At 40.7% G+C, this 15,935-nt stretch overlaps 1 protein-coding gene and 1 non-coding gene across 2 annotated transcripts in view; one reads left to right on the plus strand and one right to left on the minus strand.

The window, feature by feature from the left end:
* The window catches only part of ACO1 (aconitase 1), a 68,460-nt gene that overhangs the window by 23,988 nt on the left and 28,537 nt on the right, over nucleotides 1-15,935 (plus strand). Inside the window, exons 5-8 of the mRNA XM_049773168.1 lie at nucleotides 8,482-8,551; nucleotides 8,664-8,847; nucleotides 10,164-10,303; nucleotides 12,946-13,117. Of these exons, the coding sequence (XP_049629125.1) occupies nucleotides 8,482-8,551; nucleotides 8,664-8,847; nucleotides 10,164-10,303; nucleotides 12,946-13,117 (566 nt within the window). The remainder of the gene's footprint in view (nucleotides 1-8,481; nucleotides 8,552-8,663; nucleotides 8,848-10,163; nucleotides 10,304-12,945; nucleotides 13,118-15,935) is intronic.
* Nucleotides 7,519-7,621, minus strand: LOC126028348 (U6 spliceosomal RNA). Its single transcript, XR_007502423.1, has one exon. It is a non-coding gene; the product is annotated as a U6 spliceosomal RNA (small nuclear RNA).

Below are 15,935 nucleotides of genomic sequence, written 5' to 3' on the forward strand. Positions count from 1 at the left end.
AGACAATTTTGCTTCATGCTGTGGTGCCATTACTACTAATGGGGATTCCAGGGGAGCAGCTCCATTTTCATAGGTGTGTCTTTTGAAACCTAGAGATAAGCTCTGGAGAGTCCATTTTAATCTACATTGTCTTCAGAGACCTACCTAGATCAGAATCAAAGGAAAGTGTAAAGTCACTGTTAATATTAGTCAATGCAACTCACACAGTCAGGATGAGGGAGTGCACTGTTATAGAAGTAACTAGGATTGCACAGAGTTTAAGGGAGCCAAAATAGTAATGTGATTAGGGCACATGCTTAGCATACTCTTGCCCTAGGTTCGGTTACCATCCGCCAAGGATCAATGGGTGCAGCTCTGAAGGGTTTCAGCAACCCCTGGGTGGTCCAGGTATTCTTGCCTGCGTAGCATCCTATCAATTGTCAGATCCTTGTGCTCAACCTCTGGCTGATTGACTATCTCAGGTGAGGTCTCAGACATCCAAAGCACCACCTGGTAGCATCTCTCCCCCAAGAAGAATATATTGAGTTTGGACTACAGGGAGTTAAGCAGACAGGACTGGTAATCCTGAGGAAAGATAGAGCAATTCTGCAGGCAATACTATGAAAATTAATTTTCAGTGAAAAAAGTAGTTCCTATAAATCAAAGCAATAATATAATTTCATTACAAAACATTTAGAAGAAAGTTTAGATATGTATCAGAATGTCATGAAATAATCTTTCTAAATGCAGAAGCAATGAGTGGAACAAACAGGGAAAGAAATTGACAGGTTTGTTCATCCACAATTTCTCTATTTTTTAAGTAGGACAAAATATAAAGACCAACAGGTAAATAGGAAAAGGAATGTGGGCATTTCATAACAACAAAAAAAAAGGATTAGGGTCAGAGGCAAATGATAAAACAGCCTTTTCAACTATAGAAGTAATAAAAACATTTAATTAAATCCTAGAGATACTAGTTTCTCTTATCAACACAATTAAGATTAGAAAATAAACATTATTAATTATAAAGGTATCAAAGAGATACTTTTATGTACTGCTGATAACACTATAACTGAAGTAATGAAATGATATGCTGCATTAAAAACCTTAGAAATGGCTATAATCTTTCTCTTGGAAGTTCTGCTTCTTAGCATACCATTAATAAATATTTTTCTGACATTCAGGAAAAACTTAATGGCTAGATAATGTTTATTAAAGTATTACTTATACCAATAAGAAGGTATAAGTCTTCTAAATGTCATACAAAGAATGATTTATTAAATTATGACATGTCCTTATAGCAAATTATTACGTTTTACAGTTATGCCTTTAGCGTGCTTTAACAACACTTGGAATATGCTCATCTTAGAGCAAAGTGAGCCTCTTGTAAATTGTAGTCTTGGCCAGATGAAAAGTTATGCAAAGCCTAAATAATTGGGAAGAGAGGTTCAAATGATTATATATTGTACTGTAATAATTCTTTATTTTTATAAGAAGAATAAATTGTTTTTAGAATATAACATTGCTTAAAGAGCTGATGATATAACACGGGTTAAGACACTTGCCTTGAATGCTAACAACCTTGGTTTGATCCCAGCCCAGTTAGGAATGATCACAGCACAGCCAGGCAAAGCCCCTCACCCCCAAAAAAAAAAAAAAAAGAATATGCAGAAGAGGGGCTGGAGAGATAGCCCAGCTGTAGGGTTTGCATGAAGCTGACCCAGGACTGAAGGTGATTCCATTCCCGGGATCCCATATGGTCCCTGGAGCCTGCCAGGAGCCATTTCTGAGTGCAGAGCCAGGAGTAACCCCTGAGTGCCCCCAGGTGGGACCCAATACACACACACACACACCACACCACACCACACCAAGAATCTGCAGAAGAGATTGTACAGCAGATGCTACACTTTCCTTTTGTCCACTGAAGACTCAGGTTCAATCTCTGGCACCACATGTAGTCCCCTAAGCACCTAGTGTTTAACACTTGAGCACAAAGCCAGAAGTAAGCCTTTAGCATCACGAGGTGTGGCCCTCAAAAAAGAAAAAAGAAGAATCAACATATCATTCATTCAAGGGGAAATATAGCCCCATTGTTTCTCTTTGGGTATTTAAATTGATTCCTTATAGTCTCAAGAGAAATGTAAGAAAGGTTATTGTCACGTTAATGTTGCCAATATTCAAACCATACAAAGAAATTTAGGATAAAGAGAAGTCTGCTTTGTTCCTGAGTTAATGGGTCTTGAAAAAAACAGAATGGATACTTTCCAACTCCTTCCCTCGCTGTGGACTGACTCTTTTTTTTTTTTCATATAATACCTTTATTTAAGCATCATAATTACAAATACATTTGAGTTATAGAAAAAACACCCTCCTTCACTAGTGCAACCTTCCTACCACCAATGCCCCCCATTTCCCTCTTCCCCCAGCCCTTGCCTGTAGACAGGCATTCTATTTCTCTCACTCACTACCATTGTCATTATAGTTATTGTGTAGTTATTTCTCTAACTGCACTCACCACTTTTTGTGGTAAGCTTCATATCCTGGGGTCCTTCCAACCCTCATTTCTATTGTCTCTGGGTAGTATTACAATACTGTCTTTTGGGGCCAGAGAGATAGCATGGAGGTAAGGCATTTGCCTTTCATGCAGAAGGTCATTGGTTTGAATCCCAGCATCCCATATGGTCCCCCAAGCCTGCCAGGAATGATTTCTGAGCATGGAGCCAGGAGTAACCCCTGAGCGCTGGCCTGGTCTGACCCAAAAACAAACAAAGAAAATAATACTGTCTTTTATTTTTCTTAAATCCCACAGATAAGTGATACTTTCTGTGTCTGTCTCTCTCCTTCTGACTTATTTTACTCAGCATTATTAACTCAGTTTCCATGTCCATCCACAAAATTTCATGACTTCAATTTTCCTGACAGCTGTTAAGTATTCCATTGTGTATATGTACCACAGTTTCTTTAGCTCATCTGTGGATTGACTCTTAATCTATCCTTAAGCAGTGTCTTTTTTTCCTCCTCTTCAATCACTTTAGCTTAGTTTAATATTTTTGGCTGCAAGGGGAAAGAGTTTAACACATTTATATAAAATGCCATCAGATTTCAGAAATAAGGCTATTTTACTTAAGAAATTACATTTAGAAGAAACCTTCCAGAATCACGGACAGCTTAACCTTTACTGAAGATTGTCATTGGTGGTTCTTGGATTCACTTTCATTTTGTTAGTCTAAGATGAAAGTATTTTTTTTTATAAAATCTTTACTTAAGTACCATGATTACAAGCATGATTGTAGTTGGTTTTCAGTCATAAACAGAATACCCCATTCACCAGTGCAACATTCCCTCCACCATACCTCCTTCTTCCCCACCCCAACTGTATTTGAGACAGGAATTCTACTTCTTTTATTCTTTAACATTGTCATGCTAGTTGTTAGTGTAGTTATTTCCCTAACAGCTTTCACCACTCTTTGTAGTGAGCTAAGATGAAAGTATTGAGTGAAGAAGACAGGAATTATTTCACTGTCTAACGTCTTTTTTTTTTTTTTTTTTGGTTTTTGGGTCACACCCAGCAGTGTTCAGGGGTTCCTCCTGGCTCCATGCTCAGAAATCGCCCCTGGCAGGCACAGGGGACCACATGGGATGCCGGGATTTGAACCAGAGTCCTTCTGCATGAAAGGCAAACATCACACATTCATTGTGCTTCTGACTATGAAGCAGTTAATGAAACAAGATTATCTTTAAGTCTCTGATTTTTTTTTTCTTTTTAAACCTTGACATCCATCAACACCGGTTCCTATTTTTTATGGGCCTTTTTCTTTATATTTACATTGTAGTACTAAAAACATTGTGCAAACAACAAAGTCCAGGGATAGACCTTAGTCCAAACTGATATCAAATCTAGAAAACAATTTATGTGTGTATAATTAAAGAAAACATTTCTTTTAGAAGTGTTTTTCTTAGTGGTATTTTGTTTTTATTTCTTGAGTTTGGTTTTGCAATTTGACCTCCCAGGATGTTTTCTCAGTTTTATAAGGAATTAAACATGATAATGTCTCAACCTTGCGCTTATTTTCTATCAGTTCCAGAAACTAGCTAGAAAGATTGGCTGTTACATTTCTGTTATATTTCTTATTAATATTGGTTTGATTAACATTGATTGGCATCATGCTATCTTTAGGAGCATCTAACTGGTGCATTAATTTAATGTTCTATACGTATGTCTGTAATGTATAGTTAACAGTGACAAAGATATAATCTATTGTGTGGAGACAGGAGTGGGAGTGTACAAACCCAGGTTCTACCACTGAGCTACATTTCCAGTCCCAGAATCACTTTTTTTTTAATCCTAGCTGTGATATATGTAACCAGTGCTGATCAAATTTTTTAAGTGTGAAGGCTATCTTATTTGTGAATATAACATAACTCAGAGATTTTGAACTGCATTCAAATCTGAATTTGGATTATGTAATTCAAAAAAAATTTTTTTTTTTCCCCTCTTAGCCTGTGAGTCTATTTACAGTCAGAGATTTCATTAAAAGGTCACTTGAACCAGGTTAATTTAAGAAAGTTCTGAGGGGTTGAAAATCAGAATTCTAGGTCTGTTTATTCATTCTATTAATTTGAACTACATTAACTGAGCCAGCTATAGCATAATTGATGTTCTGTTTTTTTAAATAAATAGCTCTTATACCTGGAATAAACATATAAAATAGCCTGAGTGTTCCTGGTTTCTGCATCTCTGATGAATGCATTGTTTATAGTCAGCTGACATTCCCAGCATTCTTTGGGGTAAATGTTCCCCTTCTACTCTGGTTGCTGTTCTGACATCCTCTGATGCTTTATCCCAGTCATACTGTAGTTATGAATGTATGTGCTGCTTATTCTCTGCCAATAAATTGTACAAGTTTCACAGGTATGTCATTATAAGTCAACATCTGTATATACTAATAAGAATGTTTTAATAGTATTTTTAGTTTCAGAATATTATTCTGAGGTCAGAACCATATAGTACAAAGGCACTTGCCTTGCAGATGGCCAATCTGGGTTCAGTCTTCAGCATTCTATATGATCCCCTGAGCCAGGAGTAATTCTTGAATACAGAGTCAAGAGTAACCCCTATGCATCTCTGAGTGTGTCCCACTGCCAAAACAAACAAACAAAAAAAACCCAATATAATTTCTAGCAGTAGAAATAATTTTTCTATTTGATTTGAATTAATATATTGGGGGGGCACACCTGGTGACACTTAGGGGTTACTCCTGGCTATACGCTCAGAAATTACTCCTGGCTTGGGGGACCATATGGGACGCCGGGGAATCAAACCCAGGACCATTCTGAGTCAGCCTTGTGCAAGGTAAATGCCCTATCACTCTGCTATCACTCCAGTCCCTGAATTAATGTATTTTCAACAGTTCTCATATAATTATTGTTATTTTTTAAATTTTGGGGTTACATCTGGCTATGCTAAGGGTTTGCGCCTAGCTCTGTTATCAGAATAACTCCTGATGGAACTCAGAGTATCATATTTGGTGCTAAGGATGAAATCTGGGTCAACAATAACTCTAGTCTACCGTGATGCTACTTCACTCCATCACCACCACCACCTGAGAGTCAATAAACCTCCACCACCTTCCCATTCCTTTCTCTCTCATATGATTTTTCTGTAAGATGTGGAGTAATAAATTAAATCTTTATCATCTAAGATGAAAAGAAAAATTGTTTAATAAAATGAGAGATGAATTGGTAATTCAGAATCCCAGGAGCAGATTAGGGGAAAACAAAATAGTTTGGTATTAGACCAACCTCCCAACAATGGTGTTCTTAGTATTAACCTCGAGGAAGTGACTTTCCTGACTTAGCAGGGACCCACCACGGCAGCATGGACACAGTTGTGATTATGCTTCTTTCTGTGTCAGCATGTCAACCATGTCCATTTTAATATTCTTCAGTATTTTGATGTGCTTATACACAGGATTTATGTCAGCATGTCAATTCTGGATTTCATTGTGCACAGTTTTAATGCCACAGTTAGAAGTATTAGCTACAAAGAATTTCATCATTCTGATTTAAGGGGTTAGATGCATGCTTCAAGAAACATCAGTTGATTTGGGTCCTAATGATTTTAATGAAAGAGAGAAAAGGTGATAAGGTCATTTAGGAGAAAGAATAGAGTTTAGATATGAGGAAAGAGGATATAGAGGAAAAACTGAAGATTGCACTGTGGCTTAAGATGAAAGATTGGAATGGAGGATAGGCAAGAGCTTCTAAAGGAAGTTAGAGGTCAAACAAAAGGGCTTGTTTTTTAAGGCAAAGAATCTGAACTTTATTTAGAAAATGGGAAGCTACTGAAAGATTTGGAATGAACCATGGTGATCTGTATTTTGGAAAACTGATTCTGGAAAAAGGACTAAAGATAGTTTGGACGAGATTGGCAGAGACATGGGTGAGGGAGCTATGTCTAGAATACGTGTTTCATAGGCACTGAGTACTAAAAGAGCTGGCCATTCTGTGAGGAAGGGATCTAGGAAAACGGGTTTTGTATTAGGGTTTGGTCTATTTTATGTGATGTGTCCAAAGTTTTCCTGATGCACATCTTGGGGTTATGTTCCTGGACCTGGAGACAAGGTGGAATCTCGGTGTGCCCATGGGAAGGTGCATTTGAATGTCGGGAGTAGTTGTACCTGGCCCCAGGGATCTATCTGCTGATCTGGGAAACAGCCCTTGGGTCCCACTTTGTTTTGCTTGCTCACTTTTCTTTTGCTTTTCTCTAACATTTGTACCAATCTATCTTTGTCATAGCTGGACAAAATAGGGCCAGAACATTAGTACAGTGGGTAGGGTGCTTGCTTGACTTGCATATAGTTAAACCAGGTTTGATCCTCAGTATCCCATATTTGAGGTTCTGTTGGCCATGGAAATAAATCATTCTTTGCTTAAAGCCAAATATGCAAGTATTGGGCCACAAGGACTATAGTTTGTGGATTTCTATTTCTGAGCATTCTTTTTTTTTTTTTTTTTTTTTTTTGGTTTTTGGATCACACCCGGCAGTGCTCAGGGGTTACTCCTTTACTCTTGGCTCCAGGCTCAGAAATCACTCCTGGCAGGCTTGGGGGACCATATGGGATGCTGGGATTCAAACCACAGTCCTTCTGCATGCAAGGCAAAACACCTTACCTCCATGCTATCTCTCTGGCCCCTCCTGGGCGCTCTTAAAAATTTAGCCCTTGAAGGCATGGAACACTCAAGTGCATATCTGCATCAAGAGAAAAGAGAAAAAAACCTGCAATTTAATTAATGTTTTGGTTTTGATTTCATTAGGGGCCACACCCATTGCTCAGGGCTTATTCCTAGCTCTGCACTTAGGAGTCACCCCCTGGTGGTGTTCAGAGGGCTATATGAGATGCTGGGGGTTGGCTGTGTGCAAGGCAAGTACTCTATCCAGTCCCATGAATGTATTTTTTTTTTATAGGCTAAATAGTAAATACTTCCAGTGATTTACTTCCCCAAGAGTGCCGGTCTGTTTTTCATCTGATTTACTCACTCTCATTTTTTTTTTTCACGAATTTGTGTCTCATCTTTGCGCAGGGGCCATGCTAATCTTCTCTGTATCATTCCAATTTTAGTATGTACTGCCAAAGCGAGTACTCTCTCTCCTTTTTAACTTGTATTGCTGTTATTTCACTGGGAGGCATTCCTAACTTTTGCTCTGAGCTGTGGCCCTTTTTGAGTCTCTCAGGGTACCCAGTGTCTGTCAGGGTGTTTGTCATCAGGCATTGAGTTCCAGGAAGGTAGTGTGTGTGGGTGTGCTTCTTTTACTTTGCAAAAACATGGCTATTTCTTTTTTTTTTGGGGGGGGGGAGGCACACCCGGTGGTGCTCAGGGGTTACTCCTGTCTGTCTGCTCAAAAATAGCTCCTGGCAGGCATGGGGGACCATATGGGACATCGGGATTCGAACCAACCACCCTTGGTCCTGGATCAGCTGCTTGCAAGGCAAACACCGCTGTGCTATCTCTCCGGGCCCAACATGGCTATTTCATTTTGGAAAAATTATTAGAAAAGTTAAAGGATTTTATCATCATAAGAATGTTTTTCTGGGGTCGGAGTGGTGGCACAAGTGGTAAGGAGTCTGCCTTGCCTGCGCGAGCCTAGGACCAACTGTGGTTTGATCTCCCGCCATCCCATATGGTCCCCCAAGCCAGGAGCGATTTCTGAGCGCATAGCCAGGAGTAACCCCTGAGTGTCACTGGGTATGCCCCCCCCCCCCGCCAAAGAAAACTTTTAAGTTTTCTACCTGCTTGTTCAGAACTGTTTTAGGGATTACTTCTACCAGATAACATTCTTTTATTTCAGCTGAATATCTATCCTTTCATATGTGAATGAAAGTGTCAGTTTCACTCAGCAAATCTGCAGCTAAATTTGCCTTTTTTTAAATTTAGTATCAAAAATTTGACTAAGAACATTGGCAGTCTTATAATGTATTCATTTCATTTTCTCTCTGATAGGGCAGACAGTTTACAGAAGAACCAAGACCTAGAGTTCGAAAGAAATAGAGAACGATTCGAATTTTTAAAGGTACAGTCCCGTTTAGTTGCATTGGTTGACGTGCAAGGTACATGTGGTAGAGTGGGTACATTGGTGGTCTCTTAATGTTGCATGCATGTTGTTTTATTTTTTTCCATCCTAGTGGGGCTCTCAGGCTTTCCACAACATGCGGATTATTCCTCCTGGCTCAGGGATCATCCACCAAGTGAATCTGGAGTATTTGGCAAGAGTGGTGTTTGATCAGGATGGATATTATTACCCAGATAGCCTCGTGGGTACAGATTCACACACGACCATGATCGATGGCTTGGGTGTTCTCGGTTGGGGTGAGTATACATCTGGATTTCTATTTCATGTATCCAGTGCTAGGGCTTCTGCCTGAAGTTACGTGAGTGTCTATATATCCCAATAACAAGATTTCGCATGATTACAAGTATTAGAAGTTTCACCTACTGCCTTCATTTCTAACACCTGTAGCAGGTCAGCCCCTGATTTGGTTGACTGATGGAGGGATGGAGAATGAGGCCCTTTTCTTCCAGCTCGGAGCACGCGTCTGCCACCCTGTCTAGCCCACGGTTCTGAGGTGAAACGGCGGGTAAACAGCTCGCTGACAATCAGGCTCGTGGAAATATTTGCTTTATTCGGATGGACAAAACTGAAGTCCAAAGACTCAGATTCAGTTCCAGCCAGCAAAAGGGCCCCCCGCTTTCCACAGACCCTTGCTCTTATACTCCAGAGTCAGGTCCCACCCCATGGTGGGATCAGATACCAACCAATGGTGGAAGCAGAATCAGGTCCTACCCTAGGGTGGGGGCAGAATGCCAGGTCACACCCTAGGGTAGGGCACAATCACCTAATCAGATTAGGGTGAGCAACATAGTAATCCCCCAAAATATTTACATACACAACAACACCCAGAAGGTACTAAGTAATAATGTTCAGAAGAATGAACTGGAATAAAGGATTAGAATGCAAAAAAATACCTGGGGTATCTAAAAAAGGGGGGCTACTCCTGATGGGATATCAAAAGCTAGCTCCATGTACTGAAGCATGATTTCACACTGCTGGTCCAACATCATCCTCAAAGCACCACTAGGGGGGCTGGAGAGATAGCATAGCGGTAGGGTGTTTGCCTCGAAAGCAGCCGATCCAGGAGGGAATGGTGGTTCGAATCCTGGCATCCCATATGGTTACCCTGAGCTTGCCAGGAGCGATTTCTGAGCGTAGAGCCAGGTGTGACCAGGTGTGAGTGCTGCCAGGTGTGACCCCAAAACCAAAATATATAAAAAAAAAATAATAAAAAGCACCACTAGGAATGACCTACCAAGCACATAGTTAGGAGTAACCTATAACCATTGCTAAGTGTGGCCCAAAAAACAAATCAACAAATTATGCTGCCTGAATTTCACTCTTTTTGTTAGTATTGAACCAAGGGGATTAGGAGGTGGGGGAGTGTCATACGTTGAGAATCACGTCTTCAGAATGCTGTAGCAGAAATTAAAAAAATAACTGATTGTTCTTTATGGAAACCTGAGTCATCTCTACAGTAGTTAAGACTGGATATTGATCTGTAAGGAACTCTGCTTGTGGGGCATAGTAAGGAATAATGGAGAGCTTTGTTCTGTTGTGCTTGTCCTTGCAGGTGTGGGTGGCATTGAAGCAGAGGCTGTTATGCTGGGTCAACCAATCAGCATGGTCCTTCCCCAGGTGATTGGCTACAAACTGGTGGGCAATCCACATCCCCTGGTTACCTCCACGGACATTGTGCTCACCATTACTAAGGTAATATTCAGCTGCCTTTTCCATGGTCTTAAAGAGTCACCATGTAAAGGTATATATGTGATGAGTCCCTTGGTTTCCTTCCATGTGTTCTAGGAAACACTTACAGCTTTAAAAAGAGATTACATATGGAAAGAGATGCAGAACAAATATCATTTACTTCTCTGCATGAATTCTTTGTTTTGTACTGTTCAATCCCTTTGCTGTTCTGGGGATTGAACCCAGGATCTCACTCCGCTGAATATGAATCTTTCTCTTAAATGTTATTTAAAAAAAATTTTTTTAGAGGGGCTAGGGCATCACACACATTGATGCTCAGAGGTTACTCTGAGCTCTGCACTCAGGAATTACTCCTGGCAATTCTCTAGGACATTATGGAATGTTGAGGATCGAGCCTGAGTGGCTTAATGCAAAGCCAAATACCCTACTGTAATATTATTACAGTCCCCTCTAAAAAGTTTTTAATTTTTTTTTTTTGGGGGGGGGGGCGCACCCAGCGGTGCTCTGGGGTTACTCCTGGCTGTCTGCTCAGAAATAGCTCCTGGCAGGCACAGGGGACCACATAGGACACCAGGATTCGAACTAACCACCTTTGGTCCTGGATTGGCTGCTTGCAAGGCAAACGCCACTGTGCTATCTCTCTGGGCCCCAAAAGTTGTTTTAATTCTAAATTACTCCAGATTGGGAGATGTTAAAAAGGATATTTATATGTCCACCACTTAGGCTTAACAGATGATCATATTTTGTCGTGTTTGCTCCAGAAGTCTATGTGTATGTATTTTTTAAGAAATAAATGTAATGTTTATGACTAAGGCCCCTCCTTCCCAGTCCTAAAATAATCACAGTTCTGAGGTTTTAAGAATCATTCCTATGTATATGTTCATATTGTACATTTTCCACATGGGTTTTCTTTCTATCTCTGTAAAAAACGCCTATGAGTAATGTTTAATTTCTTTGTTTTAATAAATTACATTATTATAACAGATTTTTCTTCAACCTAGAAATAATAGTTGGTATTATTTTTGTTTTGTTTTTTGTTTTTTGGGTCACATATGGCAACACTCAGGGGTTACTTCTGGCTCTGCACTCAGAAGTTGCTCCTAGCAGGCTCGGGGGACCATATAGGATGAATCAGGGTTCGTCCTGTGTTGGTGCTTGCAAGGCAAACACCTTCCCAATGTGCTATTGCTCCGGTTCTGTAATAGTTTTTTTTTTTTTTTTTTAATTTTCTTTGACCCCTATAAGAAATAATTTCTTTTGTGATTTGTTTGCTTTGCAAAAACACGGCTATTTCACTTTGGAAAAATTATTAGAAAAGTTAAAGGATTTTATCATCATAAGAATGTTTTTCTGGTTACATAGTTTGGGGGCTTTCCCACTTTTTCTAGTGAAGGTCTTATTTAAAGTTTTTTTCTTTGAGGGCTGGTGCCTGCCTTGTATATGATTGGTCCAGGTTTGATTCTAGCACATTATATGTTATCCCAAGCACTTCCAGTTGTGATCCCTGAGCACAGAGCCAGGAGAACCACCAGGTGTGGCCCAAAAAGTAAATATCCCCTCCAAAAAAAATGTGTCTTGAATCTTTATGGAATGTTTATGGAACTTGGACTTGGATTTACTTGAACACTCTAGCTTATATAGCTACCTATGCATTATTCTACAAATGAGTACTAATAAGAGAGTTTGCCTACAAAAGTTGACAGAATCCCATGTATTCAACATAGTTTGTCCATGGAACTGTCCATATTTTGTGAAATTGACTTTATGCAGGAAAGTCACAGAAATTGGGCCTAATGACTTGTGTGAAAAGATATGGAAGTCACACTATTTGGAGCTTTTGATTCTGTTAGACCTGTGTTTGAAGAAGATATAGTTGTATTTATCCAGTATTAACAATTTTCAATAATATTTTCAATAAATTTCCAATTTATTTTTGTTTGTTTTGTTTTTTTTGGGTGGTCACACCAGGTAACGCTCAGGGGTTACTCCTGGCTATGTGCTTAGAATCACTTCTGGCTTGGGGGACCATATGGGATACCAGGGAATCGAACTGCGGTCTGTCCTAGGTCAGCATGTGCAAGGCAAATGCCCTACCGCTTGCACCACCGCTTCAGGCCCTAATGTATTCAATTTATTTTTTAATGCAATTAAAAAATGTAAAACTGGTGCTTGAGTGATAGTGCACAGGTAGGGCACTTGCTTTGCACATGGTCAACCTAGGTTTGATCCCCAGTAGCCATATGGTCCCCCAAGCCAAGTTAGAAGTGACCCCTGAGTACAGAGTCATGAGTAAGCCCTGAGCATCACCAGGTATGGCCCAAATACCAACCTCCTCTTCACATAAAACTAAGTTATTGTTTCTGTTTACTCCAAGGTTTATTTATAACAATAGCAAAGTTGGGGCTGGAGTGATAGTACTGTGGATAAGGCATTTGCCATGCATGCAGCTGACCTCGATTTGATCCCAGGCACCCTATATGGTCCCCTGAGCACCTCAGGAGTGATTCCTGGGTGCAGAACTAGAATTAACTCTTAACATTGCGGAGTGTGATCCAATACAAACAAACAAAAAAACCAGCAAGGTGATGGCTCTTCATTTTAAAGATGGGCTATCAAATCTCAGACATTTCTCTTGCTTTGCTCAGCATCTCCGCCAGGTTGGGGTCGTGGGCAAATTTGTGGAGTTCTTCGGGCCAGGAGTAGCCCAGTTGTCGATTGCTGACCGAGCTACGATCGCCAATATGTGCCCAGAATATGGAGCAACTGCTGCCTTTTTCCCAGTTGATGACATTAGTATCAAGTATCTGATTCAGACTGGTAAGTGAAAACAGGAAGATAGGGGCCCTTGGTGAGTTTCACTGACTGAGCACTTTCTGCCTCTGTCTGTTCCTCAGAATGCACTGGAATGCATGCACAATTTTGTTTGGTTTGATTTGGTTTGGTTTTTACTTTACTTTCTGGAGTCCATGTTGTGGGATTGAAGAAGGTCAGTAGCAGACCATGGTCCACAGTCAGTAGAACAAATTTGGGGGGGCCCAGAGAGATAGCACAGGGGCGTTTGCCTTGCAAGCAGCCGATCCAGGACCAAAGGTGGTTGGTTCGAATCCCGGTGTCCCATATGGTCCCCCTGGCATCCCCTATGGTCCCCCGGAGCAATGCCAGGTGTGACCCAAAAACCAAAAAAAAAAAACCAAAAATAAAAAACCAAAAAAAATACAAAAAAAAATTTGGGTACAATGGAAACCTAGCAGTTTATACTGCTCTTCTATGACTATTTATTGAACAGAATCCCCCATCCGAGAAGTGGTAACTAAATAGAGTACTTAACATGGTATTGCCCATTCAGCACGTGCTCTCATCCTTTCGCAGATCTGTAAGATAGATTGACTAATCAAATAAAAGAGAAAGCAGAATCAAAAAGGTTAGTTAGAAAGATTAGTTAGAGAGCCAGGAGAGATAGCACAGCGGTGTTTGCCTTGCAAGCAGCCGATCCAGGACCAAAGGTGGTTGGTTCGAATCCCGTGTCCCATATGGTCCCCCGAGCCTGCCAGGAGCTATTTCTGAGTAGACAGCCAGGAGTAACCCCTGAGCTCCTCCGGGTGTGGCCCAAAGACCAAAAAAAAAAAAAAAGATTAGTTAAAAAGGTTAGTTAGCAAATACGTTATTTGCAGGCGAGCATTTATTTTCCAAACTGCTTTAAAACTGCATCTTTTACTGGGATCAGCAATAGTACAGTGGTAGGCACTTGCCTTGAACACAGCTGACCTGGACTCAATCTCTAGCATTCCATACCAAAAAAAAAAAAAATACAAATAGAACTATTTCTGAGTAAAGAGAAAGAACATACAGACTTGGACCTCTTCATTCATATTGTATATTTTCTGTTGATTTGGTTCCATTGCATAGTTCCAGTGGCCACTGTTTCTTTTGTTATTATTGTTTTGTTTTGTTTTGGATTCACACCCAAAGGTGTCCAGGGCTTATTTCTGGCTCTGTGCAGGAGTCACTTTTGGCAGGGCTCAGAGGACCAACCATATGGTGCTAGGGATCAAACAATGGTCTGCTATATGCAAGGCAAGTACCTTCATCCTTGTTTTCTTGCTCTCCCTATTTCTTTTGAACATTAGGAATAGAGTATTGGAGGCAAGAGTTCAGCTAAGTTGAGTTGGCATCTGGAAGGATGAGAAAATGGACATACCTTGTTAAGGTTTCATGAGAATCTTACAGACTTTAAGTATAGGTCTTCCTGATTTTCCTAAGGAAAACCCTGTGGAAGTAGTTGAGATTATGATGGAAACATTTTGGTTATTGGTTAGATTTAGGGGCCATGCCTGGTAGTGCTCAGGGTTTAGTCCTGGCTCTGCACTAAAGGATCACACCTGAAAGGCTCGAGTCATGATATGGGGTGCCAGGGATGGAACCAGAATAACTACATACATGTAAGGCAAACATCCTACCTACTGTACTATTGCCCCAACGTTAATAAAAGCTTTTTGATATAAAGGAATAAAAGAATGGAATCAATAAGTAAGAGATGGGAAAAAAAAAACCAGGGGCCAGAGTGATGGCACAGCAGTAGGGTGTTTGCCTTGCACGCAGCGACCCAGGACAGGCCTGGGTTTGATCCCTGGCATCCCATGTGGTCCCTGAACCTGCCAGGAGCAATTTCGGAGCACCAAGCCAAAGGTAACCTCCGAGCGGAAGGAAGGGAAGGGAAGGGAAGGGAGAAGGGGAGGGGAGGGGAGGGAAGGAAGAAGGGGAGGGGAGGGGAGGAAAGGAGAGGGAAGGGAAGGGGAGGGAAGGGAAGAAATGAAATGAAATGGCAATGTATGGGAAAGGTAAATCTATAGACTATACCCTAAGCTAAGATGAATTTCTGGCTCTAGTGGTGGCCGTTAAATATCTTAGTGATCTGATAGCAAGTTTGTATCAGCTTTTAAAGTAAAACATAGTGCTTTAGTGATGAAGCACTTGCGTTGAAAACCAAGTCTCCCTTTATGTCTTTGTCTCGAGGTTGGCATGAGACATAGTAAACAGTGGGCAGAGCAATAGGTCAAGATATGGAAGCTCAAAGCATGTTAATGATATTCAGTGTGCCATACTGAACACCACGAACCTTCCAACTCAGTTAAAACAAACAGTCCAAGGAGTCAGGGATTTGGTTCAATGGTTTCCCTTGCCTTGGCAAGGGAAAGGTCCTGGATTTGATCCTCAAAAAGCAAACTTCTGACACATTGTGAGCCTGGGATTGGAGATTTCACATAGTTATCATCAGAAGTAGGTGGACTCCTCACCTAGTGATCATACCTTGATGTGCTTTATTTCTGGTGGTCACAGTCTGTATAAGAATTAGGCAGCACATGTGCAGGGTCATGTTCCTGTTGAGGCTGCCTGGGGAATGAAGACTTTGCACTTGGGAATCAAAGTTGGGCTGGCTGCATTCCCTGGGAAAGTTACTTAATCTCATTGAGTCACCATTTCCTCATCTGTAAAGGAGCATAATAACATCCTTGTCTCATACGGCCTGATAAAGGCTTGGATAGGGAGATAATACATTTTAAATGTTTAGCTCACAATGCTAGGCACACAGGAAGTGTTTATAGCTAGTGGTTTGTGATGGGACACTGGGAGAAAT

This window comes from Suncus etruscus, chromosome 1, assembly GCF_024139225.1.
Source record: "Suncus etruscus isolate mSunEtr1 chromosome 1, mSunEtr1.pri.cur, whole genome shotgun sequence".
NCBI classification, from domain to species: Eukaryota; Metazoa; Chordata; class Mammalia; order Eulipotyphla; family Soricidae; genus Suncus; species Suncus etruscus.